Source organism: Mesoplodon densirostris, chromosome X, assembly GCF_025265405.1.
Source record: "Mesoplodon densirostris isolate mMesDen1 chromosome X, mMesDen1 primary haplotype, whole genome shotgun sequence".
Classification (NCBI taxonomy): Eukaryota; Metazoa; Chordata; class Mammalia; order Artiodactyla; family Ziphiidae; genus Mesoplodon; species Mesoplodon densirostris.
In genome coordinates this window covers 116519699-116547363 of record NC_082681.1, presented here as the reverse complement: position 1 = coordinate 116547363, position 27665 = coordinate 116519699, and the positions used below count along the sequence as shown (strand labels likewise).

At 44.0% G+C, this 27665-nt stretch overlaps 1 protein-coding gene across 1 annotated transcript in view; it reads left to right on the top strand.

Annotated features, from left to right (window-relative positions):
* Window positions 1-23417, top strand: part of POLA1 (DNA polymerase alpha 1, catalytic subunit) — a 300188-nt gene extending 276771 nt beyond the window's left edge. The window contains exon 37 of the mRNA XM_060087247.1: window positions 22252-23417. Coding sequence (XP_059943230.1) covers window positions 22252-22397 — 146 coding nt within the window. The 3' untranslated portion in view covers window positions 22398-23417. The remainder of the gene's footprint in view (window positions 1-22251) is intronic.
* The last annotated feature ends 4248 nt before the right edge of the window (window positions 23418-27665 follow it).

Here is a 27665-nt window from a genome sequence, read left to right as displayed (position 1 = left end):
TTTCCCCCTGGCTCTCTCACCTCTTTCTGAGCACCTGCTCTTGTTGGACCACTGCTGTCCCTCGAGTTTTAGTAGAGATCTTTATCAGGAACCACACTGGACTGAAAGGGGAATTTGTTGTGAGGATCCAGAGACTCTCAGACCCCAGGGCCAGAAAGGCAGCTGGCCCAGAGCCTGGGTGGCCACCTGGCCTGCTCCCCACCTCCATCTTGGCTCCTGTCTTGCACAACAGCTCGGTCCCTTTCTCTCCTGACTTAGAGGGACTCTCTGTCAGTCTCTGAGTCTTTCCTGAGAAAGCAAGGAGTCTATAAAAACAAGTAGGCTTCCAGGATTAGTCCCACTTTTCTTTCAACAACAGTTAGCCTGTCTGTTGACCCTTAGCTGGCACAGTTGACAAGGTTCTCAGTTCCTCATCATTTTTGCTTCCATCACCCAGTTCTGGCTTGTATATTAGAGAAGGGACCCTAGACAAAGAAACTTGGACTTGGCCTGAGGAAGATATGGGTGAGGTCTGCTCATGGATCTGGTGAATTCTGTAATCATAACGAGAAACTTCTTACAAGTTTTATACCTGGATCCGAGCCTTCTGAGTTGAACCTGCTGGCCTCAGGCTGTGCCCACTCTAATATAACCCTTCAGTGTCCTATCTTGGCCTTTGTCCTGACACATGTGGAGGGTCTTCCCTTTTTCTGGAGATCTCCAGAGAATGTAGAGCCTGCAGTAACCTGCTCCCTCTCCAGCCTCTTCCATTTACCTGAAGTATGTTCATCCACCAAATAGAAAGGCAGGCTCTCCCCTCTGATTATTCTGAACTGGCTTCTCCATGATCTCCTCACAGTCAGGAGTCCTCCCTGGGAGCCACTGACCCAAAGCAAAGGTACATGTTCCGTTTTCCTCACCAGACCCACACACACCCCAGCTAGGCTACTGTTTCCTGTTCTTGGGGAAGCCTCTAGTTCTCAGCCCATTTCAGAGCAAAGATATCATGAATTCAGGGTTTGAATTATTTTTCCTAGCCCCAGATTCTCTTGAGTAGCTCACTGTTCATCATCGTTCAGCTTTTCTTTTTTCCCGTTAAATCCCCACCCACCTAGGAAAGTGGGTATTTCATTTTTTTTAAAGAAAAATAGCCACTTAACAGTTGAATGGCAGGAAAAATTCTCACCCTGAGGAGGAGTCTTGGTATTTATTGGACACAGGTGAAGAGTGAGCCTGTCTAACAGAGGGGTGGTTGTCCTTCGTGAGTGCACTTAGGACAGTGGTTCCAAACCAGGGGTGATTTTTGCCTTCCAGGGGATGTTTGGCAAAATCTGGAGACATGTTTAATTGTCACAACTCCAGGGAAGGGTGCTACTGGCATCTACTGGGTAGAGGCCAGGGATGCTGGCGAACATCCTACAATAGACACAGGATGGCCCTCACAGCAAAGAATTAACCACAATGTCAGTAAGTTAAGAAATCCTAACTTAGGGCTAGTGAGATGGACATGGGTGGGTGAGCTGCTGAGGAAGGTCTGGGGCCATTGTGCTAAATGCTGAGGAGACCCTAGATAGTATTTTGTCAAGTCAAAGGCCACCAGGAGAAGTAAACGCAATGATGATCTTCTGGGCATGATGAAAGCAGCCTCGGTCTTTGGGTCACTGATTTTATAGAAAGGCAGCTGTGTTCCCTTGCTGTGGAACAGCGGTTTTCAGACTTGGGGTCTGGGGACTCCTTTACATGCTTAAAAAGTATTGAGGGCCCTAAAATCACTTTAAAATAACAATAATAAACTCAAGTATGTCAACACAGAAACGTATTTTATGAAAATAACTGTATTCCCCCACCCAAAACAAAATTGTGAGAAAAGAGCAGCATTTTGAATGTTGGCAAATCTATTTAATATCTGGCTTAACAGAAGACAGCTGATTTCAAATATATGCTTCTGCATTCAGTCCATGGCAGCATCATACATCATGTAGCCACTGGAAACCCCGCCATAGACTCAGAGTGAGAGTGAAAAACACAAATAAGGTCTGAGTATAATTTTGAAAAAATTTTGACCTCAAGGACCCCTGAAAGGGGCTCAAGTCACCCCAGTCCCCAGGAGTACCTGGCCCACACTTTAAGAACAGTTGCTCTAGGGCTTCCCTGGTGGCGCAGTGGTTGGGAGCCCGCCTGCCGATGCGGGGGGCGCGGGTTCGTGCCCCGGTCTGGGAGGATCCCGCGTGCCGCGGAGCGGCTGGGCCCGTGAGCCATGGCCGTTGGGCCTGCGCGTCCGGAGCCTGTGCTCCGCAATGGGAGAGGCCACAACAGCGCGAGGCCCACATACCGCAAAAAAAAAAAAAAAAAAAAAAAAAGAACAGTTGCTCTAGAATGAGGGGGTCTGTGAACCTGAATGGGAAAAAAAATTTAGCCTTCCTTTCAATTATGCATGGAGACCTCAAACAACAGTGGTATCAGTAGCAGAATCTATGATGTTGTCACCAACAGAAGTCAGGGATATTTTCAGATGACGTTACAGTTGCTGCAGACTCCTAAAATATAATTTTATACTCATCATTGCTTTGAAATTGCAGTCATTACAGCATTAGATCTTGTTGTTAATGCTAATAAGAAAGTACATATACTACTTACTATAAATATGTTCTTTAAATATTTTGATAAATGTATTTCAGTGTCATTGCATTCCTTTGTCATCCTATGTGTTTTATTAAACCTATTTGAAAACATTCTGAGGAGGGGTTCATGGGCTTTATTTAGTAGACTGCTAAAGAGGTCGTTGGTATGAAAGGACTAAAGAAGCCTTGCCCTAGAGAGTTACACAGCCAAAAAAGCATCACTAGGCCATTTTGGAGAAGTGATCGGGCCCAAAAGCAAGCTGAAATTGGGATGTGTTCCAAGAAAGCAAGTTCCAGCACTGCTGTTGTCAGCGTCTATATGGACCGCTGCCATTCCAGGTCCTCACGGGAAACAGGGTTCAACAGTTTTCAAGAAAGAGGTCAGCATCCTGAATTTGAGAAACTACAAAAGTTTCCTTTAAAAGTTCCCATAATTCACATAATCAACTTCAGCCTTCTCAGCAAACTCAGCTACCCTAAGAGTTCCAGACCGCCAAGGTTTTCCTGCCACTGTGACACATTCATAAAGCTTCCCAAAATTCCTGGACAGGCACCGAAAGGGGCAAAAATGATTGCTTCTGAGAAGGGGCATGGGGTGGATGGGAGACTTTTTGTTGGTTGCTTAGTTCTTGAATCTTGTCCGTTAAAAATGCACATAATTTCTCATATCAAAAATTCAGTTTGGCTGCTTACCAGAAGCAGTCCCTTTTCCCATAGCGTTCCCCTTCCCCAGACGTCAAAAGCAGCCACTCGTAACTCATCCTGCTGCCGCTGCTAGTGTTTCCTCCTTATCTCTGAACAACTGGCACAGAGTGCCGTATCTGGTCACTTCCTACAGTGGACAGCTCCCACCCCCACCACATACGCCGCCTCCTGCTCCCTCCCCCACCCCACGCTCACACGGCAGTTATCACGATTCTGACAGCTCAGCAGTCAGTATTTATACATACCAGACCTTCCCCTGGTTATCTAAACCTGCTCTTAATCCAGTTCAAACATATCCGGTATTCTGGGCCGATGGCTGTCCTGGCCTGATGCACAGCTGTTATCCTGGGGCGCTCCCCTTACCCTCATCTGGGCATCGCCTTCACTTAGCACTTATTTCAGAGTGCTCGTGTCCTAGGTTCTGGTAACTGCTCCTCTTTGGGGGAGAGGTAGAGTAAGTATCTCTTCCAGTAGCTTCTGAGAAAAGGTCCATGGCAGATAAAGTGTTGAGACCTTGCTTGTCTTAAAACGTTCTTAGTCTGCCCCATACCGAATCAATAGTTAGAGAATTCTAGGCTGGAACTCAGTTTCCTTCACAATTTTGGAAACATTATTCTTCTGTCTTTTTTGAAAGCCTTTTAGATTCCTAATCCTTTCTATATGTGACCTTCTTAAATCGCTGGTTCCTGTTTAGAAACTTGTAGCATCTCCCGTGCACCTAGTCATGGCCACATTCACGATGGTGTGTCTTGGTCCCGAGCAGTTTTCACTCCTGCTGCTGGGCACTTTCCATCTGAAAAGGCAAGCCCTCCAGTTCTGGGAAATTTTCTTGAATTTCTTCTTTGATTACCTCCTCATCGTTTCCAGTTAAGTTTTTTCTTTCTGCTATTACGCTTTCAATTTCTAAGAACTTTTCCTTCTTCCCCAAGTGTTCTTGTTTCACGGATGAAATATGTCAGTAACTGGAGTGTTTTTTCTCGTGGGCTGGTCGGTTCCCCAGAGTAGACTTTTCCAGTCTCCTACCTTGGGCAGGGGTGGGACGGGAGGGATGAGGCTGGCTGCCAGCATCTGGGAGGAAAGGGAACTCAGGGTCTCAACATCCAGTATCGGCCCATTGTCCCCTTCATTTCAGAGACCCTCACCAGAGAATAAGCCTTCTGCCAGAATGAAGGTAGATATCTGGGGCCTGTTTCTGAAACATACTTCAGCCATTTTCTAAGGACACCCTTCAACTGTTCTTCTAGAGATAATCTTGGGACACCAGTTCACAAGCCCTTGGGAGTTCTGTGGAATGAACCAAGTTCCTTTTCAACTCTCCCTACTGCCTGCTTAGAATTCCGCCTTCTAAGATCTGTTAAGTAAATTGCCTCTTGTCCTTCTGTTTTCTAACTTCTGCTTTTGGCACCTCCATTCCTGTTTTCCTCTTCCTTGGAGTTTATTATGCCTTTAAAAAAAAATCCTTTACTGTAATTTTAGTGGAGATTTAGGAGTTCATGGAGCTAAATATATGTATTTAGTGTGCCATCTTTAACCAGAAATTTGGGAGTTTTCATTGCATGCTTTTTTGTGCAGTTTGAATTTTGTCCATATTTATGTTCTAAGAATTCAAAATATAAATATTTGGGAAATTCCCTGGTGGTCCAGTGGATAGGACTCTGTGCTGTCACTGCTGTGGCCCGTGTTCAATCCCTGTTCGGGGAACTAAGAACCCACAAGCCGCGTGGCACGGCCATAGATAGATAGATATAGATAGATATATAGATATAGGTATATATAGATACATATTTGTAAACAAAGCTTCCTTTGTTCTTTATTACAGTTAAGAAAGATTTCCACTTAAATCTGTACTACCACTTGAACATTCACGAAATCCAAAGGCCTCAAAATATGGAATAGAGGAGGCTGGCAGAGGTCTTTGTGCACCACCCTCTTAGCTCATATTCCACGTGGGTCAGATATGATGGGAAGTAGTTCTTTCTGTGTCTTCTTCCCTTTTTGATTACATTTTAGATGAGACCCATAACTCAAAGTATAGTATAGTACTAAGTATGCAAATAGTAACAATAATAGTTAACATTTATTGAATACACTGAGCCCCAGATACTGTGGTAAGCGTGTTCCGTGTTTTAACTTCATTCCCAGAACAACCTTATGAAGTAGGCACTACTGTTATCCCTATGTTACAGATGAGAAGATGGAAGAACAGAGGTATTAAGAAACCTGCTCAAGGTAACATAGCAAGTTGATGGCAGGGTCAGGATTCAAACCCAAACAGTCTAGCTGTAGAGCACATTTTAAACTTAACTACTTATGTGCACAGTACTAATGGTTTGTAAATCATGTGAATAACTAAAAGTACTATCCCCAACTTTGTTGCACATGTTCCCAAACGTCCTTAATGGACCAGTTGCCATAACTTCACCAACTTATAGCTCTTTTTTTCCACATAAAACTTGCCAAAATGTCACTAGACTAAGGGAAAAAAATCTTCACTATTTACCTCAAGTAAAATATTATTAGCAGAGAACTGGTTGGTATTAAGATAATTGCATAAAACTTGATTTTCATTGCATGAAAAGGATGTAAATTGGCCACTTACCCTAAAATAGTACTAGAGAATGCAAGTGATAAAACATGTCAATATTCCTCTTTTTCCCTTTATTAATAATTGAGGGATACTTTAAAAATCATAAAAGATTACATAAGAGCTTTAGAAGAATTCAGATTTTCTTTACTAGGCAGTCATGTTCATTTTTATAAAACTGACATCACTGTTAAACCATTTTTACCTCAGGTTAAAATTTGACTGACCTTTTCTGTTACTGAGTCATACCAGGTCACTGAAACCTAAAATAAGTATGTTCTAAGCATTGGGCAACCATTATAACCTATTTAGAGCCAAGATCCACTCAAGACACATTGATTTCTTCTATGTCACCACCGAGATGGCCAACACGTGCATCAGTAATGTCCCCATGTTCTCATTAGCTCTCCAAGAAGGGAAGGATGCCAGGAAGATGTGCAGAAGTAAATTCAATGGACTCTCTTTGGTCCAGAGTTATGGCTGTTGTTCTATATGTCAGCCTGTTTGTTGCTAACATTTTTTTTTCTGCAATAACCTATTTTGCGATTTGACTTGACCCACGGTTCATCTGAATCCAGGCAATTACACATATAGTAAAGGTTCTGCTGTCCAGTTTTTCTCCATCCTGAGGAATGTCAGGAGGCGAGTATTCTGCGTCTGAAGGGAAGATGAAAAATAAAAATGGAAACACCTGAAGAGTGCTTTCACTCACATTAATCTGCTGCTCTTAGTGATGAGGCTCTGCTCTGCACGTGGCCTCAGAGCAGGAATTAAGCGTCAGACTGAGTGATGCTGCCTTGGTGTTCAGGTAGAAAGGCCTCATTCGCAAGGATAATAAAATGTACTGACTTCAGTTACAAGGGGAATTTTGCCCCTTGAGCTTGAGTTGGGGAAATGACCTACAAATCACTAATATCCACGCATTGTGGAAGAGATTTGGACCCTGTATTTTCCCATATCTCCCCCTTATTAGATGGTAATTTTCCTTTAGGGATTTGGGTTTCTCGAGGTATGCATTGATAGGGAGATGGAAAGAGAGAGTAATGAATTAAAATCATTTTATGGTAAGTGTCTGTGCCTTTTCAACTATACGCTTCTCTTTGTAGAACTCTAAGTCAGGAAAATCATTCAGGTGAAGACTATGCATTTTGATGTTAACAGATTCCACTCTTATAGACAGACAACCAGTTAACAACATGAAATGAGGCGGTGATGGTTTCCGAAATGAAATAATGTTTGATGTAACCTCGGGTTTCTCTCTGAACTTTGGCCATATTGTTAGAGAAGCTAGGAGGAGGGGAGCAGCTCTGTCAAGCACAGAATTACACACGTGGAAAAAAAAATTAATCTAAATACTAAGGGAGAAGCCTGTGTTCTCTTGCATGATATTTAGCAGCAAGAGCAAGGAGAGGGCTGTTTCTTTCTTTGTGTAAAATGTGCAGTAGTTACAGTAAACACAAGATTTCCAAATCTCAGAGGACTCTCTTGACAGTTGCTTGATAACAGCTTTTTTCATTCCATAGTTTTGACAGTTTGTGTGTGTTGCCATATCTAGTGTAAACTAAAACATCACTGTCATTCTGTTTTTCTTTTGTATGTGGCTTCTTTTTTTTTTCATCTTTAGGATAATGAAAAAGATGGGCTTTTCACTTGTAGACTAGAGTAAGGCAAGTTGTGTGTGGAGATTAGCGTGTGTTTATGAGTTCTGAAAGATTCGAGTTGACAGCAGAACACTGCTTTAAATAATTTTTTTCCTCCATATTGCTTCAGTAAAAGTGTAAGTGGGATGTGTAAGTTTTCTCTTAATCTTCTGATAAATAGCAAATCTTAGGCATCTGTGTGGGTACCTATATTTATCTGTGGTTATTGAAAGTGAATGAATACAATAAATATCTGTAGCGCTCCTGGCTGTGCAGCCTTTGAGAAATGGAAAGCGTTCTGTTCCTTGTTGTCTGAGAGGGCCTTGCCCTGCTCCACCTTGGTACTTTTCAGTCCCCACGTATGCTTCCCATCCGCTGGTGGATCCGCCATCCCACCTGCTTCTGCCAAGTTCATAACTAAATGAAGTCACCAGTTTGTTTTAGAAACAACAGGGTTTCCGTTGTTGTTTGTTTATCTGATCTTTGTTTTTCTGGAGGAACTCTAGAAACTAAACTGCATCGGCACCATTTGCAAGGCTGCAGGGGAGACAGCAGGCACGTGTCAGGGTCATGGTGGTCTTTACTCATCAGATGCAAACTCTCAGATTCTTCAGATTCAGGAAGGGGTCCCATACCTGGGTTACCTTCCCCCCTCCAGCCCTGATAACCTTTTATGTGTAGAAATCTCAGTGAGGTTATTTTGCCATCAAACCAAATTTTGCTGTAGCGTAGCAAAGCTCCCGATGCCGTCATCTGGCATGTTACAGACAAATTCCAATTACTTTTCTACTTCGAGCTATTGTTAAACACTACAAGCCAGCTGACAGTAAAATTATAAATACAGGTGTTGTCACACTACACTATAATCAGAATTTTAATTTGAATTTTCATTTGTAAAGCCTTTTTTTCCCACATGAAAATGGGAATAGAATTAGTTTTATTGACAGTAAAAAGACATTTTGAAAGCTTCCTAAATCATTACCTGTATTTAGCAGGAGGAAAAATTGTATATGTCCATGTAAAAAGAAGAGTTTTATTATCACATATTTACTCATTATATTTGGTGGTAAATAAAACGGGGAAGACATGTTTGACAAATGATGGATGGAACTCACTCGGTTTTTGCTTCATCAGAACAATAGACAGGCATAAATATATATTTTGCTTTTGTTTTGTTCTGCTATTCCTAATGCAGACCTGTAGACAAAATCTTCCTCCAGCAAATTAAGTACAGCCTGTTGGGAGTCTGCATGCCAAGCTCAACTTTTTATTTGGCAATTTTCTCTTCTTCCCCATATTCATCATCTGTGGTGCTCTTTTTTCCCCCTTTGCGTGGTGGTTGGAGTGGGTTCCCCCTTCTCAAGTCCCTTTTTTTTTTTCCTCAAGGCATTTAGTGTCGTGTCTGCCAGATTTCAGTGATGAGCAGCGAATTGCTTTTAAAGTGGGCATTATGCCAGTTCAGCAGCACAATGGAAAACCAATCTTCCACCATTCTACTTTTGATGCTGTTATTGTAGCATTTTAGATAACTGCTGCCACAAAAAAAGAAAAAGAAAGAAAAAAAAAAAGATGTGCTCAATTGCTACCAGTTAGTCAAGTTAAATCCAGAGTAGCATTAAAATTACTCTGAAAACTGTTTGTCAGAGGTCATGTGCCGTCTGTGGCTGCTGTACACAGGATAGATGTTCTGTTCTGGTGGGGTTTTTCCCTTTATTATTACTGTGACTGACCAGCTCTCTAAATAGCCCTTCACTACCTGTTTACTTATTGTCTTCACCTCCCTGTTGAAAAAAATGCGTCAAACAGAAATGCTGAAAAGTTTCTTTAAAGTGCTGGAAATAGCAGGAGAGTGAGCGAGTTGTTCGGGGTGCTAGAGTTTGTACAGTGTGAAAGCAAAAAAAAAAAAAAAAAAAGTGGGGGGAGAGCAAGAACATAATTCTCTGGTTTCTATAGCAAGATTACTGTTTTCTTCTTTTTATCTTCACTTTTCAACCACTGGGTTCACTGTTCTACTTTTTTTCTTAATAGCACAAATGCAATTTATCCTCTCTCCATCTCGAGTCCCTCCCCCGCTCCACTGGCTTTGCCTGTGAATGAAAGGGACTCCCACTATGACTACAGGACAGACGGCAGCTGTATATGTTGTATTTGATGTATTTTGAAGTGAACCATATTTTTAAATTCAGGGCCAACGGATGGGCTATTTTGAGGGTGGCAGTAACACTATACTTCAAGCCTGCTCCACTTCCACAGAATTTATTTAGACTTTTAAAATTGCATAAATAAATAACCTATAATCTGTGCTCAAAATAATTGAGTTGTGGTCTATTAGATGTATTACAAAAATAATAAAAGCAATTCAGGTTTCTGGACTGCCTTCTAAAGAATGTATGTTTATTTATCTTTATACTATCTCTAATGGATTTTTCTCTCTATGTTAACCATATCTATTATATCATCAGACTCTAAGCCTTATGAAGGCAGGCATTTTTTAAATTTATTATTTTGTTTGTTTGTTACATTCCACATAAGAGTAAAATCACATGGTATTTGTCTTTCTCCATCTGACTTATTTCACTTAGCATAATACCCTCAAGATCCATCCATGTTGTTGCAAATGGCAAGATTTTGCCCTTTTTTATGGCCGAGTAGTATTCCATTGTATATATATACACCACATCTTCTTTCTCCATTCATCCATTGATGGTTGTTTCCTTGTCTTTCTTGGCTATTGTAGATAATGCTGTGATGAACATAGGGGTGCATATATCTTTTTGTATTCTTTTCGTATTCTTTGGGTAAATAGAAGTGAGATAGCTGGATCATATGGTACTTCTACTGTTAATTTTTTGAGGAATCTCCATACTGTCTTCCATGGTGGCTAAGGCAAGCATTTTTGTCCGTCTTGTTCATTCCTGTATCCCCAGGGCTTAGAACAGTTATCTGGCACATAGTAGGCACTCAATAAATATTTCTTGAATGAGTTAATAATCCACGCTTCTCCTGTGGGTTCGTAGAATTGTAGTGTATTTATTTATTCATATTTTTAAAAATCCAGCTAGAATGTCAAACTGTGCTCCTGAAGTATAGCAGTCATACTGATTTAGTCTTTGATTCCTTCCTTCACCCCTACCCCATCCCAAATTGTGCTTGACACCCTGTGGGTACTCAGTAAATATTTGTTGAATGAACAAGTGGAGAAGCCCAAACACGGGTAATTTGCCAGTGGGGGATGTCATCATTTGGTTGTAGAGATGAAGATAGACAAATGCTGCACCTGTCAAGAGTCTCCGAGTTCTCAGCTTTATGTTAGTCCAGAGTTCTTTCCCAGGTATCATGGTTTTCTGGGCTTATAGTCAAGCATGTTTCAGATCCATATTTTCCTCAGTTTCTAGTTGAACATTTAATGTTAGCTGAAGCATTCAAGAAAAGGCCCTGATAATGATGCGGTCAGTATTCGTAACCAGCCCATCCGCTAGTGCCATCTAAATGAAGCCATTGCATGTTCTCCAGTGTGAGTGGTCCTGTCTTAACATGGGAAGGAGGCTGCCCTGCATAGTGGGATGCATCCGTGCTAGCAGTTACATCTCCCTCAGCACCATTTACCTTTTCTGTGGAATTGTGGTTTAGGTATTCTGTCATTCCGTCACATCCTCCACTACCTGCCTCCCTGGAACTCCCCGCTTCCATCTGCAGAGTGAGGGAAATGAGGGCCTAGAGGCTGCTTAACAAGGTCAGAGGGTTCAGAGAATTCAGTGACTTAATCACGAACTGTACTGTGTAAGAGACACACCGCTCTCCCTTTTAATCATTGAGTCTTAAGTGTGACATAGCTTTAAATGGCTAGCAACAATTTGCAAATCAGTCAGACCCATTTTGTAATTAGCTTTGGACTAAGCATTAAAAAGTATACATTGAGGATTGTGATAGTAAAAATGCAGAGCAATGTGTGTATTCTTTGTTGACATGGAGGTGGTGAGTGTCTCTAACTACTAACAGATTCTCTCAAAAGAATGCCTTGATAGAAGCCCCTTTTTTTTAAGGAGCATATAAAAGGACTTTCTTAAGTTTTACCACAAGAAAGAACCTGAGAATGTGCAATAGAACTTGTTTGTGGCTTTATTTGAGAACAATCTGGAATGGGCAATAGAACTTCACTGATGTGCTCATTCCATCTTTTTTTCTCTAATCATTTGACCTTCATCCAAGAAGAACCAAAGAACACACTGAAATAAGAATTCATATTTTTATTAGAGCAGATTTTATTAGAGCAGATTTTAGATCTATAAAGTGAACCATTTGGCCTTACATGCCCTGGTACAGCATTGTACCCCGGGGGGAAGATGAGCATGTTCGTTCTAGCATCCTGCATCAACATGGGCTAAAGTTCCAAAGACTTTCAGTTGCCTGGGCCAAAGACGGGAGATCTTCTGTAAGAGTGCTGAGGAGAACTTGTGCATTTCTGAATCTCAGTCACGCAGGCTGGGGGGTAGGAGAGTGCGAGTTGCTCTTTGTGTCCCTCCACACTGAGTTTAGAGGAAAGAGCATGATCCTTGCAAAAAGCTTCCTGGTCCAGTTTCCTCATGGGTATCGTGTCTCCTCTGTTTAACTTATGGGGTTGTTTTCATTGTAGCTGCTTAGCTTCGCCATTGTGGCCATGGACTATTCAGAAACAAATGGGCATGGCTGTGTTCCACTAAAACTTTATTGATAGATACAAGTGGCAGCCTGGGTTTGGCCTTCAGGCCATAGTTGGCTAACCCTTGCCCTATAATAAAAGGTATAAAACATAAAATACCAAAAATTTTTTGACTGCTTCTAGTAAAGAACCCCATCTGGGAGTCAGCCAGTATGGCCAGTGCTTGGCCACCCTTGTGAGGAAGAAGCCTAAAGGGACTCCGTCTTTCAAGAGAAAGCCTTCTGTAATTTTTAGGTCACACTTCCCAAATTCTTGCCAAATTCTATAGGGAGAATTTACATTTCATTCAGCTTGTGTTTATCAGTGGCTTCACTTAGGCCACCTAGTCTCACAAGAGCCTTTAGCTTTTCTCTAAGAAAATGTTCCTTCCTTAAGACACTCCATTTCCTTAGATGTAAGTTATGGTAGAGAAAGGATGCCCGTATTAAAATTGCTAAGTAGGCTGGAGCACTGCCACTAGTTACCTCCCCAGGGCAACCCTAGAGTCTTTGATGGGGGAGAAGAGTTGATAGAGAGGGACAATGGCCATCTTGATGACCAGCCAGTTAAGGTTTCAAGATATGTGGTCAATTCTTTTTTTTTTTTTTTTTTAAGTATTTATTTATTTATTTATCTGGCTGTGTCGGGTCTTAGTTATAGCATGTGGGATCTAGTTCCCTGACCCCAGGGATCGAACCCAGGCCCCCTGCATTGGGAGCATGGAGTCTTAGCCACTGGACCACCAGGGAAATCCCCTATGTGGTCAATTCTGTTGAAAGTGGTAGAGAATCCTACTTAAGGAGTGTCACTGTCATATCCTGGAATGGAGTACACCACGGTCTTCAGGTTTCCAAGAGACAGAATCATATTAGCTTAATGGAAGAACTTATCCCAGAGAAAGTACAGTATATCAGTTCATAGAATTTAAGAAGGTACAGGTTGCTAATCCTGATACTCTGAAAACATTGGTATTTCAGACTTCATGGTTGGTTCTTTGAGTGGCTGGATTGCTTTAATATTTAGATTGTATCTGATGAGTCAGAAATTCAAAACCACATCCATTTTACATAAACATTAAATCCAGAGCAGCCAAAAAAAAATCTATCTAATACAGAATTTACCTTCTTATATTTTCCTTGGATAATGAGTTTGATGTCATTTAACAGTCTGCCTTTGACTTTCTCTTTCTGCTTTTCCTCAGATTTCTTAAGATCTTAGATTGCCACCCATTCCCTAGGCACTCCACACTGAGTCAGTTAGCTTAGGCACTCCACACTGAGTCAGTTACCCCAGCAGGTTGGCAAATAATATATTTATTCATGTTTTCCTGTATTCCCACCATTTGTCCAGGGCAGTGGCCCTCTCTGATAGGCTGTTTCTAAGATGGCACCCCAATGATCCCCATATTACTCTTGTGCAGTAGCCCTCTTCCTTTGCGTGTGGGCTGGACCAAGTGACAAAAGGGATGGGATATCACTTCTGAGATTAAGTTACAGAAGAGTTTGACTTCTCTCTTGAGCACGCACTCTCTCTTGCTCACTCACTCCGAGGGAAACCAGCTGCCATGTTGTGAGCTTCCCTGTGGATAAGCTCGCATGATGAGATATTGAAGCCTCAGTCCAACAACCTGAGAGGAATATATAGTCATTTATTATATTATTATGTTGCCAGAGTACCTATTTGATTTGGATTAACCAAAAATGTTCACTTTTCCTCCATAAAGAATGTAATTCTCACCATCTTGGGATATGACATCTATAGCTGCATGATACACAAGTTGGGAGGGAATGTTCACAACCCATGAACAAACATGGAACCCAGGAAAGGCCGAGAGCCCTTGGAATAATTGTAGCTGCATCCATCCCCAGTGTGCAGAAGGGAAAGGGTGTTGACGGAGGCTTGCCTTAGTGCCAGGATCTAGGCGGGCACAGCCTCTTTTCTGTCCTCTATCTAGAAAGTGGAAGTGGCCCTGGGCCCTGATCATAGCATAACTGTTAGCTCCACGTCCAACTATGGCCCAGTCATAGTTCTGTCCAGTTTACATGGATTAGAACTGTCCCTGACACAGTAGCATGGGCCGTGAGAACAGGAGGCTGGTGAGAAGGGAAGATATCCAGAGGATTAAGGGGCAACCAAGGCAAGGCCTCTCTATGTTCTTTTGCCTTTATCCCTAAGAGGACAGGAGCTTAGCTGGTGACACAGCCTTCGGCCCAGACAGGGAGTGTGGAAGCCGTTCCCTTGGGTGCCCCTTGTGCCTATTTGCTACACCCTAAGGGCATTTTTCTTCTCCCACCTCCGGAAAATGATCACTTAAACTGGACTGTAGCTTTTCCCACCTATCTGTCACCATCACTGTCAGTGACTAACATTTGTTGAGCATAACTTGATCCCAGAAACTGCCTGGGCACACTAACCCTTCAACCTACTCATTCATTAAAGTGAATAAAAATAAGCAGGGGCTTGACATCCACAGATAAGAGCCCAGAAATGAGTCCAGAATTTCCGATTCCAAAGCCAATGCCAACTCCCAATCTATACTTACTGCATTTAGTACATTTTCTTTTCCTCCCTCGTCTGCCCTTCCCTCCCAAAAAAGAGTGTGCCGGCCCACACCCTGTTAACTTCCCAGGGTAAATGATTTCCAGGTCCTGTGAGTAGTACATGTCACCAGATAGCACCCAGGTTTAGAAACCATGTAAGTAGAGATTAAGCTAATTAAACATCAAGATTAGAAATGGTGGGACTTCCCTGGTGGCGCAGTGGTTAAGAATCCACCTGCCAATACAGGGGACACAGGTTCGAGCCCTGGTCCAGGAAGATCCCACGTGCCACAGAGCAACTAAGCCCGTGCACCGCAACTACTGAGCCCCCGTGCCACAACTACTGAAGCCCGCGCGCCTAGAGCCCGTGTTCTGCAACAAGAGAAGCCACCGCAATGAGAAACCCATGCACCGCAATGAAGAGTAGCCCCTGCTCACGGCAACTAGAGAAAGCCCGCGTAGCAACAAAGACCCAATGCAGCCAAAAATAAAGAAATAGATTAGAAATGGTATGTAAACAATAAAGATACTCCGTACACTTCTTGGATATTGTTGCTGACACAAGGCTTTGAAAGCCTGGAGTCTTCAGGAAGAGTGGTACAGGTGGAAAATGTTATTTCAACACTCTGAGGCTGTGAGGTCATTGAAATCAGACATACCTGAAAATTGTGTACTTCTGGTCCTCAGTGGGGGGGCAGGGGGATGGGTGTAAACAGCAGAATCTGGGAATCTTTAAAACTCAAAACACATTTCTCACCCTCCCTTTCCCCACAAGGACCCATGAGAATGGAGTTGGGTGGTGAACGCTGGATGGATGTATTGAAAAACAAACTTCACAGTTGGTTCTGCTTTCCCACCTCCCAACCCAGCTGCCCTTCCACCCCCACCCCAAGTACTGCTGACCTGCAGCTAATCATCTTTGCTCTTGACTGTCATGGAACATTGATTAGATATTAAGATATTTGGAATATTTCCATTTTCTTATGACTTCATGTATATTAAAAAATAGCACTGGACTTTCCTGGTGGTGCAGTGGTTAAGAATCCGCCTGCCAATGCAGGGGTCACGGGTTCGAGCCCTGGTCCGGGAAGATCCCACATGCCGCAGAGCAACTAAGCCCGTGTGCCAGAAGTACTGAAGCCTGCGCACCTAGAGCCCGTGCTCCGCAACAAGAGAAGCCACCACAATGAGAAGCCCACGCGCCACAATGAAGAGCAGCCCCCTCTCACCGCAGCTAGAGAAAGCCCGTGTGTAGCAACGAAGAGCCAACGCAGCCAAAAATAAAATATAAATAAATAAAATAAATTTATTTAAAAAAAATTTTTTTTAAATAGCACTCACATCAAATCCACTGTAGCTGCCACCTGTCCCATTGGCTTTGATGAAATAACAAGCTCACAGAATAGAGGGCCATGAAGGGTGTTTGCATTAGCAGCCATATTGGGAGGGTTTGGGGAGAAACTGACGTGTTTTCTCCTGGGGCAGTAACTCAGAACTCTAGGCCTTTGGTAGAGTTTATCCTTAATAAAACTTAGTTTCATATTGGAAACCGCTTGTTGAAGGTCAACATTTTATTGCTACTTTTTCTGCCCGAATGCAGTATAGAACCCTTTGAAGAATAAAATTTTGCTCAATATATCCAGAAGAGTTCCTATAGTTCTGATAGCTAACAGTGTACAATACTCTTGTATACCACAATGATGGCTCTTTTTAAACATTAGGGTAGTTTTTAAAAAAGGCAATAAAGTCATTGTAATTCATAGAACATGCTGTAATACAGAGATACATGTAAAATACAATCTGTGTACCTGATTGCAGGTAACAGAGTTAAATGTGCCAGTAATTTCAAACACAGTTTGATATTTCCCATAATAAAATATAATGCCAAAAAATTAAATATCCAGTATCAATGGATTCAAAATGGTTTTGATATTTCTTTTTGTCCTTTCCCATGAAGAGCAATTTATTTCCCGTTTTAAAGTGTGGGCAGGATGATTACTAGCGCGCTGTAATGTAATTGTGTTGCATTGATAAAATAAAAGTTGTCCTTTATCTGTGTCCTGATAATGTTCAATTTACAGGCTGGCTTCTCTGCCACCTCTTCAGTGCTTTGAGTATTCCAGCTCTCCTCCCTTCCTGCTCTGAGAGCGCACAGAACTGTTTGAAATCCACTGGTACAATTGTCAAATCAATTATTCATTCTCTGCAATTATGCTCGCACAAAGAACATTTTGCTGGTCTGAATGATGATTAAATTAACAGCTATTCCAGCTGCCTGATAACATCTAATAGAATATTCATAAGCCCAAAATGGAATGAATTATCTCCATTAACTTCATCATGCTCACTTAATTACATGCTTGTTATTGTATTTACACCTTGTTAGATACCGCTGAAGCTGATCCAGTGGCTGGCCGGGAATTGGAAGCGTCTGTCATGGGGCAGTTGGAGCGCGTTTTGTAGGAAATGCTATTTATTTTAAATGCTCCACCTGCTGGGAGCCGAGGTTAGTCAGCAGCACTGAGATGAATTGGGAAACGGGGTGTAAAAAGAAATAATGTGCTTCTGACAGGCTCCGTGGCTTTTAAGTTGCTCTCATTCAGCCACTTCACAAAAAATTATTTTATTCCATCTCTCAGTGATGATGACATGATTGCTTTTGGGTAATCATTTACCATTCTGATTTTATTTTTTGAAGTAAATTGTCTGAAGCAATAGGTTCTTGGAATTACAGCGTGCCTTGCTTTTTTCTTAGAACTTTATTTAAGCTTGTCTTCCAGCATTTAACCCGAGTCCCCTCTTTCGTTTGATCTTCTAACTTTATTTATACAACAGTGCTTAATGATCCTACACAATGTGTTTTTTTCCCTCTCTGTACCCCCCCAAAAAGAAAAATTCTGTCCAGTGTGGTTGACAGTACTTTTTATAACCTCAGCAAGAGGGATGCATGGGCAATTTTCTTCCGACATGACAAATACAAACACCCAAAACCCAACCCTGATAGAGTCACTTCATCCAGTTGAAAGGAAATTTTTGATCTCTTTCAAGGTGACTCTTTCTCCACTGCAACATGGTGAGGGGCACGACTCTCCCTTCTATTTTTCATTCTAGATGTGGCCTTCTTTATGCCGGCTCACCCTGTCTGCTCCCCTCTTCCATGCCCCTCCGCTCCTTCCCAACTTCCAAGCACCAGCCCTTCGTGGTGGTGGCATCCGGCAGCGCCTCCCTTCGCTTGGAGAGGGAAGGGCGCTGTTCGCCACCACCAGGCCGCAGAAAGCCTCTGTTTATTGAACGTGAACCAGACCAGTGACGGAGAGAATTATAATCACACTTCTAAATACTTGTCAGATCAGCCCAGTAGAGCACTTGAGCTAAACCATGGATATTTTATTCTGTTGGAAAGCTGTATTGTGGTATCAACAGAAAAGGAGAGAAAAAAAATGGAAGATAATTATTTATCAGTAGGACTGGAGCTGGATAGTGGACTAACAGAGAGACTCTTCAGCCCTTAGAAATATTTTAACATCTAAGATGTGATTTAACAGGTGACAGTGGTCCTCTAGGCATTGGTTAGTTGATGAATGCATCGTATGCTGTGTGTGCCTGGCACTGTGCCTTGTAAATTTTTTTCTAAATAAGAATTCAATGGGAGATGACGTTTTTTCTTTCTTATTTTGATGGAGAAATGTTTAATACTTGTCATTTGATTTGGGGCCCTAAATGTGTTTGTCTTTGAAACAGGGATGTCACTTGAGATCTTTCAGATCCCGTGCATTGTCCAGACTCGGTTATTGATTGATATTCAAGAGAAAGACAGCCAGGCTAGAGGCTCCAACAGCTTCTCTATGGGTCGGATGGTTTTAAATTGTAAAGAGGTTTTCTTTCAAAATTCCCAAAGCTTCCTGCGTTCCACGCCTTATAGCAAAGCTCACGTTGCATTGAGGGAGGGAGGCTACGGATTAGAAAAGGTGGGAAATCAGAGAACAGTATGGTGGGAAGCCATGCAATTAAAAAAACTGACTGAAATTATTACCTGATTTCATAATTGACAGAATATTTAATTCAGATATAGTAAATTGACACACCTCTACACAGAGACAATTATGACTGACTGTATAACACCTGACAGAATCAATTATAACTGACTGTTGTTTGATACCTTTGCACGGAAATAAATGAAACAGACATTCAGAACAGAGACGGCTGCTGCCTGTGTGCCTAAGCCTGCCTTAATTAAAATAAAATAACCAGTAGGCGATGTTAAAATGTCTTTGCCTCGTGCTTTCTAGTTCAGTGTGTTTCTTTAAGTCCAAAAAGGGTTTTACAAAGAGTAAAGCTGAAAAGAGATTTTCAGTTTACTGACACGGAAATAAAATATCTGAAATAGAGATGGTTTCCTTAGATGAGAGAATACGCCACTTTTTTTTTTTTTTTTTTTTTTTTTTTTTTGCTGTACGCGGGCCTCTCACTGCTGTGGCCTCTCCCGTTGCGGAGCACAGGCTCCGGACACACAGGCCCCGCGGCCATGGCTCGCGGGCCCAGCCGCTCCGCGGCACGTGGGATCCTCCGGGATCGGGGCACGAACCCGCGTCCCCTGCATCGGCAGGCGGACTCCCAACCACTGCGCCACCAGGGAGGCCCTACGCCACTTTTTTAAAAAAATAGTTCTGACATCTTATTTGATCAGTTGACTTTTAAATAAAATATTTAAGACAAGTTGAACATGCAGATGACGGCCTAGGTCATCCCATGTAGAAAATACTGTAGCTTGTATGATTTTGAGGTTTTAGACTCTAATTAGTAGAAACCAACTTTTAAGTTAGCAGTTCATTTTCTTGTCTGATAAAATATTGTGTGAATAGTTAATAGTCTAGTGTGACTCGGTTTTCATTGTTTTCATAGGGCTTGGGCACAGGATATTTGTGGTAATGAGTGTATAACCCCAAGGAATCATCATGTAGAAAGGACCAGGGTAAATAAGCTGTAGATACATGTTCCTCAAATGTTGTTCCCAGGAAAAGTAGATTTGCTTTGCTGGTGTATTAAGATGAGTGCTTTCCAGTGTTACTTCAGTCCACTAGAGTATATTTTGCTGGTGTGCTTGTGTGTTCCTTCCCTGTCTTGAAGTTTCGGTTTTTTTGTTGGCTGTTGAGACAGGAACAGCCATGGCCAGTGGCATCTCTGTGGATGGGGCGGGATGGCTGCACGTCTTCTCCGCCTCTTGCCTGATGGCCTCTTGAAATCTTTTAACAGTTGTTGCTTCGGGTCAGGTGCTCATGAGATGGCCTCTTCCCTGACTCCCAAAACTGGAACAGGGAGAAGGAATCAGGTTCTACCGGCTACATTAACTGGTTTCCACCATTTAACCCTGGGATTTTCCCTTGAGTTCTAAAGTGGCGGGTGGGTGTAGCATTAAGGGAAACAGAGTGACAGAAGCCTAACGTGGGTGGCCCAGGTGCCCAAAGCAGGGAGAGAAAAACCACGAAGAAGGGGTGAGCCCTCTCCCCACCTCAGCTCCCACCCCCGATGTGGCCTGTGACAGCTCGTGCAGTTCTGTTTCCTAGAAGACCTTCCAAACGTTATTGATTCAGTTCTCATTGGGGAAGCAAGTAGGAGCCTTTTCCTGCATCTCTAACCGGCGTGGAATGGTGCCTGGGCCGTATTGACCGGCTGTGGGATATGCTGGCGGTCCCAGTTGTCTTTCACGAGGAAGAGCACCAAGTGACGCTGGTTGTCATTCTGACTCCGCTGTGTAGCAGCGTAAATAGTCCCCTTTCTAACCAACCTGGTGGGAAAAGTCAATATCCCATCAGCAGAGGAGGTAAACACATCAGGAGCTGTGCCCTCTCTCTTCCTCCCGTGCTCCGACTCACCACAGCTCTGTAAGTGTCTCTCCCCGTCACACATGCATTTGTGTCATTCACATGCACGGGGCGCTGGCCTCCGGCCGTCACTGCTCGGGCCATTGTTGTGTATTCCCAGACTCCGATAATTAGAACTTTCAAAGTGTCTCTCTCCTGGCTTAACGATGCGCCCCCTCTCTCTCTTCTCGCCTCTTTCCACCCGCTTTGGGCATTTAAATCCTCTCTACAAAACTTTTTGTTGTTGGTTTTTGAAAGGCAATTGATGTAATTTAGAAAAGGTTGTGGAGAACAAACACGAATGTGTAGCTAAGGAACAAAAACCTGGAGACCAAGTTTTCGTTTTCCAGGTGCTTTGTAGAGTTCACTGTTGCTCTGTTATTTCCGTGGGGTTTTTTCTTTTGGTGATTGATGTGCACTTGCACTCCCTTCCCTGTTTCCTTCCCGCTGCTTTCCTGTCCCGGGGCGCCGGACAGCCTCGTTCCCCCCAGCCTCCTTGGCCCAGGCCAGCATCTGGGGGCCTGCCCGTCTCTATCTGGGAGCAGTGACACGGAGTGCAGGGACAGTGAGGGGCACGGGGCACAGTGAGCCTTGCGGAGCGTGGGCTCAGGGTTTTGGCTACCTGGGTTTGCATTTCTGCATCCTAGATCTCCAGCTATGTGCCCTGGGGCAAGTGACTTAACCACCCAGTTTGCTCAGCCATCAGATGGGGAATTTTTTTTTAGAAGGGCCTCTCCAAACACCTCACAGGGTTCCTGAGCAGCTTTGAACAAAAGCTGTGTCATCTTAACCATCCTGGGCAGGGTTGGCAACCCCAGGGCTCACCCCCGTCCCCAAAAGACCAGACCTGGGTGTCTCTGCCCAGTGCTCCTTCCAAAGAACCAAATGTAGAGGTCTCACACCCTGGGGAGGGAAAGGAAGGACCCCCTCTCTCTCCGGCTGAGAGTACCCTTCACTAAGGCCAGGGATGAATGGGGTGGCAGGAACAGAGGAAGGACGGCTGCACCCCTCAAGTTCACGGGCACACAGTGCAGACAAAGAAGAAAAAAGCAATCTTGCCAATGGGCAGGTACTCTCCAGACAGCCTACCCCTCGCCTCTTTGAGCAGAGGAGATTTTGTGTAGCAGAGGGACGCAGATGGAAGGGACTAGAAGAAGCTGACTAGGCCCAGCTGATCTGGGGAGTTTGCGTTGGGAGGCTCTGCCTTCCTTTTGAGACAAACTAGTTCCTGCCACATCCGAACTTTGCATGCAGTTGTGTGCATGTGCTTGACAGTGCCGCGAATCCGGTGTCTGGGAGCGGAGTTCACCTTGCTTGCCGCACACGGCCGTGCACCTGCAGTTCCCGTCAGTCGAGGGGGGGCTCTGTCCCCGGTGCGCTGAATCAGCTAGGTGCTGAGAAGTGGCGGGCAGGGGGAAAGAAGAAAGGCTTCTACAGAGGAATCTCGGGGTCCTTTCCCCCCACCCCCGGCATGGGACTGGCCCCAGGGGTAGACCAGCCACAGGACCGTGAGGACATCTGACCTGGAGGTGAGAACAGAATGCACAACCCCTGCTTCTGGTGCTTGAGCAATAAATACTGAATGCTCTTTAAAAGAAGCTGCCTCTGAGACTTGTAATCCTTTTACTTTTATTTCTTTTTAGATAAGTTGAAGAAGCAGTTTTTTACTCCCAGAGTTCTTCAGGACTATAGAAAACTCAAGAACACAGCAGAGCAGTTCTTGTCCCAAAGTGGCTACTCCGAAGTGAATCTCAGCAAACTCTTCGCCGATTGTGCTGTGTGGTCCTGAGGGGTTCCCGGAAGTGGACGCTCAGGGGCGGTGGAAGGAAGACCCGCATCCTCGGCACCTGCATCATGGCCCTGGCTGCTTCTCCTGCATCGCTTTTCCTTTGGGACTACATATCATGTTTGTGTGGATGTGGCTTGGGAGGGGGATTATTAAGGGGGAAGGGACTGCAAAAATATTTAATCTACCAAGCATCAGAGAACAGCAAAACCGCCTTCCTCTGACAGTATACCTCGTGCTGTTGAAACACCACCTGGAGATGGCTGCTTCACATTCGCATTGGGGACTGCATTTCTAGGGGAGGGGTCGGTGAGGGAAGAGAAATTGAGAGTGGCTGGGATGCGAGTCGCCCCAGGCTTTGCCCCAGGACCTTCAGCAGAGGCGCCCCCAGAAAGAGGGGTTCGTGGAGCTTGGCCCGAGGGCTGACACTTTGCCTTTTCACGGGCCAGTTAAATCCAGTCTGAACCCAAGTGCTTCCCAGGCTGCTGGCTCCAGGAGTGGCTGTCCTTTTCAGTCTTTCTGTCATATAGGTAGCCGAGGGGGGAGATTTAGAAGCCTTGCACTGACTAAATAGATTAAACAGAGCTTACTTGTGTACTGAATTTCTCCAAAGCCCAACATGCGCGCGTACATGCACACTGCGCAGCCGTTTTACTCTCACCTTCCTTTTTTATTTCCTCAAGTAGAAAATCTAGGTAAAGGTTTATACAAAAGGAAAGCACATGTTAAATAATTTCATATCCTATAGCATTTCATTAAAAATGTGTATAGGTTGGGGTGAGGATCGTTGTGTTATATTCAGAAAAACTGGGGGGAGAGATGGTTCATCAGCCCTGGCGATATTTTTCTCATTTCTTCAGAACGGTGCCTTTTTGCCAGAAGCCAAACATATTTCAACGTATCAGTCTTTCCTCTCTTACGTTCTTGGTAAGATTATACTAACAAAACATATTTCCCCTTGTACAACTATGCTATATTCTTAAAAAATATCTACCTATGGATTTTCATAAAAGAAACATATGCTGTGCTTTTTTTTTTTCACTTCAGAATAAAGCTTTCTAAAGGGAAATCAGTTGCAGTGACTCCTTATCAGGTGCAAAGACTGGACTGGAGAGGGCAGCCTCCTGGGATGACTGGAGACCATCCCATTCCCAAACCTCAGCCCGCTCGGGTCTCCACTCAGAGATCCTCGGTGTGATGTATGTTGCAGTGTTCTGAGTGGCATTTCCATGCACTTTGTGTCCTTGAAGAGATGAAGTATGGCTTCTCATGTGCTTTGCTGACTTGGACAGCCAAAGAGAGCTAAGCCAAGAGCCCGGTGCTGTCTCCTTTTGGAAAGCAAGGCTGATGGCTCCTGGGAGAAAGGTCACCCGGCTTGGACCCTAGTAAAGGCTTACTTGTTAAGCTGTGGAGATGACGCTGCCCTGTATCTTGCTTTGCGTTCTCTTTTCTTTTCTTTTCTTTTTTTTTTTGCGGTACGCGGGCCTCTCACTGTTGTGGCCTCTCCCGTTGCGGAGCACAGGCTCCGGATGCACACAGGCTCAGCGGCCATGGCTCACGGGCCCAGCCGCTCCGCGGCATGTGGGATCTTCCCGGACCGGGGCACGCACCCGTGTGCCCTGCATCGGTAGGCGGACTCTCAACCACTGCGCCACCAGGGAAGCCCGCCTTCTTTTTTCTTTCCCTCACCCTCTCCTCATTTCTCCTCTGTCTCCTATACTCAGGTTCTAAGTAGAAACACTGGGTTAATGGCCGTGTCGGTTAATTAATTAATGCCTTGGTACCTCAGGCTCTGCAACCTATCAGAAGTTGCAGCACCCAGGCTGCTCTGGGAAGCTAAGGATTAGGTGGTTTTTCCTTGCTGTTACCGTATAGGGTTATACAGGCGGTTCTCTAATGTATGCTTCCTGAGCCCACACTCCCACTTTGCTTTCCGAAGAGAAGGCACGTTTTCCTTGATTCCTGGGACCTGGGGTTATTATGGTAAATACAAATAGAGGGTTATCTTGAACTTGCTCGTCAAGAAACTCCAGGAGACAGAAACAGGTTCTCACTGGTCTGCTTCTTGTCCCTGCATGTAGATTGTTATCACTGTGAGGGCAGGAACCATTTCTGTAGAAAGTCAGACATTTCTTAGTACAGTTCCCGAAAAGAGCTTAACACAGTGGTTGATTTTTTTTATTCAGATCAGTAACTCCAGGTTAGTTAAGAGGCTTTTCTGAGAGGCACCTAAGGATTCCAGGAGGCATCTGAGGATTCCAGGATTTTATAGAAAGTTGAAACTGCAACTCTATGAATTCCAGTGGATCTCTCTGTTGGAAGATTGGAACATGGCGTGGTCACTTTTCCCTGAGAAAGGTTTCTACTCCCTGATTTGCGTCGGTTGTCAGCGCATGGGTAGGGTGGGTACAGAGATGCTGCCCACTTCTTTGTACAGGGGGAGCCTCCCCATATGTCTCCACAGGCTCCCTGGCATGAGTGTTAAGCTCAGGTGATAAAAGTGAAACAGGCCGGGTTCACACTGGAGAGTGGCAGGGCCTGGTAAACCCAAGTGGCCATGTCCCGTCCAAAGGGGGCAGCAGCTACTCAGCAATTCTAGGAGGGACAGAGCCAGGGTGGCCATATGATCTGGTTTTCAAGAGAAGCCAGGAATCCAGAAATGCCACGAAGTGTCTTGATTTCCAAACCTTGGCAACTGATTTTTAAAAATAAAATTCTGAATGCTGTGGGCCAGACTAAACCTCTAGGCTAAATTGAGGGCACTAAATTTCCTTTAGTGCCCTAAAGGAACCCATCTGAAAGGGGCATGTTTCCTGTTGAATTTAGGGTCTGCCTACAACAGGGAGCACATCTGTCTAGCAAGGGTCACAACTTGCTCTCAACTCTCCTTCAGGTAAAGGGGGACAGGGGAGGCCAGAAGTTGAAAATCGTACAAGAGCTTGCTCAGTTAAGGTTTTAATTTGTCTAGGAAATAGATGGGGTTCGTCTCGAGACTGTTGCCCAAGACGTGGGGCTAATCAAAGTTGACAGACTGGAGTTTGGGAGAGGCTGGTGAAAGGGGATGAATTCGGTGCCCCTCACAGCCACTCCCTTCTCCAGCCCATACCTCCTCTTACCAACAACACACATACAGACACACCTCAACACACGTTTTCGAACATAGCATTTAAATTAGTTTGGCAAGTAATGCAAAGATAAAGAAACTCCAAAAGCAGATTTCCCTATCTTGTGTCAGGGTTTTGTGAAAAACACACTAAACCCCAGACCCTCAATTCAGTTCTCCCATCTCTCATCCCAAACTTTAACCCGCCTTGCCTTTCCTTTCTCCTTCTCTCTCTCTCTCTCTCTCTCACTGCTCACCTAAATATTTCTTAATTGAACGGTTTGCTGTGGAGCTTCCTTATAGCAGTTTAATAGATTAACTCATCTGAGCCAGCCTCAAATTTCAGATTAAAATTCCTTCATCCCGAAGGCAGCATTATCAGGTTGTTGGAGGCTGTTTTCAAACCTTGGTTTTGAATAGCAGCGGCTCTGCATTAATTTAACCACTAAGCTAATAAGTAGGTTTCGTTTTGTTATGCTAAGCTTTATTGCTTTTCTTTTGATCAGAATGGTGTTGTTGAGCAAAGCAGCAGACAAGGCATTCTTTGATGAGGGAATTAGCGCTCCATTCTTCCTCTATTATTCATAGCACAGTGGAATATGTAAGTACCTGAGGGTGTCAAAGGAGCGCAGGTTCTATTGCAAAGTGCTCGCCTTGTTTCTCTCAATAGCTGACTATGAGATGATAAACCGCTTAATACACTGTGCTAATTGGATGAGAGCAAAAAGAGATGGGAATTAAGGCGAGGCAAAAGGAGAAAGTGCAACCAGCCTTCAATTCACTCTTTCACCACTTTACCAGCACCAAAGGAGGCACAAGCTTTCTATAAGCAGACTAGAGGTTTTGTGCAGAGATAAAATGAACGTGTTAGTGGATTCAAGTAATACACTAATTATTGCACAGTATAAATACCACTACTGGTTTTATAACAGGGAGGTAAACTTCTTTTGAGAGGGTTATAGGATTGCTTGGCAGTGGTGTAGAACCTAATAAGGGCCCAGAGTAATAACCCCCTGGATTAACAAAATTGCTGCTTGTAGAAGTATGATTCAGACTTTTACGAAGATTTCCAGAGAATGAATAAAAATTACTGAATGACATTTCTTAATGTACAACTGGTAATCACTCCCTTTTCTTTAAAGGAAAAAATGTATACTTCAAACTGGACTGTTAGTAACGTCCAGGGACAACACAACTTTTTCCTTTGAAAAATACTTCTCCCCGCCCCCCCGCCCCGGTCAGGTGACAGCTTTTCTTCTCCCCGCCCCCCAGCCAGGCTGCCACTGTCACTTAAATGCATAAGCAATTGCTCCGTGGAACTCGGTGTTCCAAAATACCATTTTAGGCCCCACTTAAGACCCCCTTCATTCAGACACACTTCTGTGTATACACATACATGCATGCTCACGCACACATTTTTTTCCTCTAAAAGCAAGTTGAACTAACTTACGTATAATTTCCTTTCCTCTAACATCAGCCCCTTTTCCATTCTAGTAAGATCTTTGCACTCAAGATGATATGAAAAAGAGAAGTACAAGTGCCTTGTCTCTTGGCGTTACAGATCAAAACCAGTAATAATAAGTGTTTGCTCCAATGGGGGGTGGGGGTAGTAGGAGAAAAAAAAGTGGGAAACTGGCCGGGACCAATAGTGGTGACTTTAGCTGAAGACTGAGTTTCAAGTCCCAAAACCTTCCTTTTGGCGGTCACTCCTTAATTCATCCACTTTCTATCTTCCTCACACAAACCTAAGCTGTCCTCCCTAACTGTCTACAGTCCAGCCCATGGGTAGCTGGTGATGGAAGAACACTTAGGGGCACCTTCTGAAAATACTTTGCCAACTGCTGCCTTCTTGCCTTGCCTTTTGGAGCCCATTCCGGATCTGGCTAGCCTGTCTGAAAATGTAGCAAATTCACTTAGCCTTTCCCCTCATCCTTCCCACAGAGGCCAGACCGGGCTCCCTCACCCCTCACCCAAAATGCTGTAGGGGTGGCCCTGGGAAGGCGGGTGGTGGGGCATTTCGGCCTGGGTGTGATAGGGAACAGCCGTACCCCCATCACAGGGGCTCTCCCGGACTCCCCTGGGCTCTGCATGGCCTCCTCTAGGGTGGAAGAGGTTTGCTTAGGGTTGGGGGGGGCGGTCAGCCGCTCCCAGCATTGTGACCGCGTTCC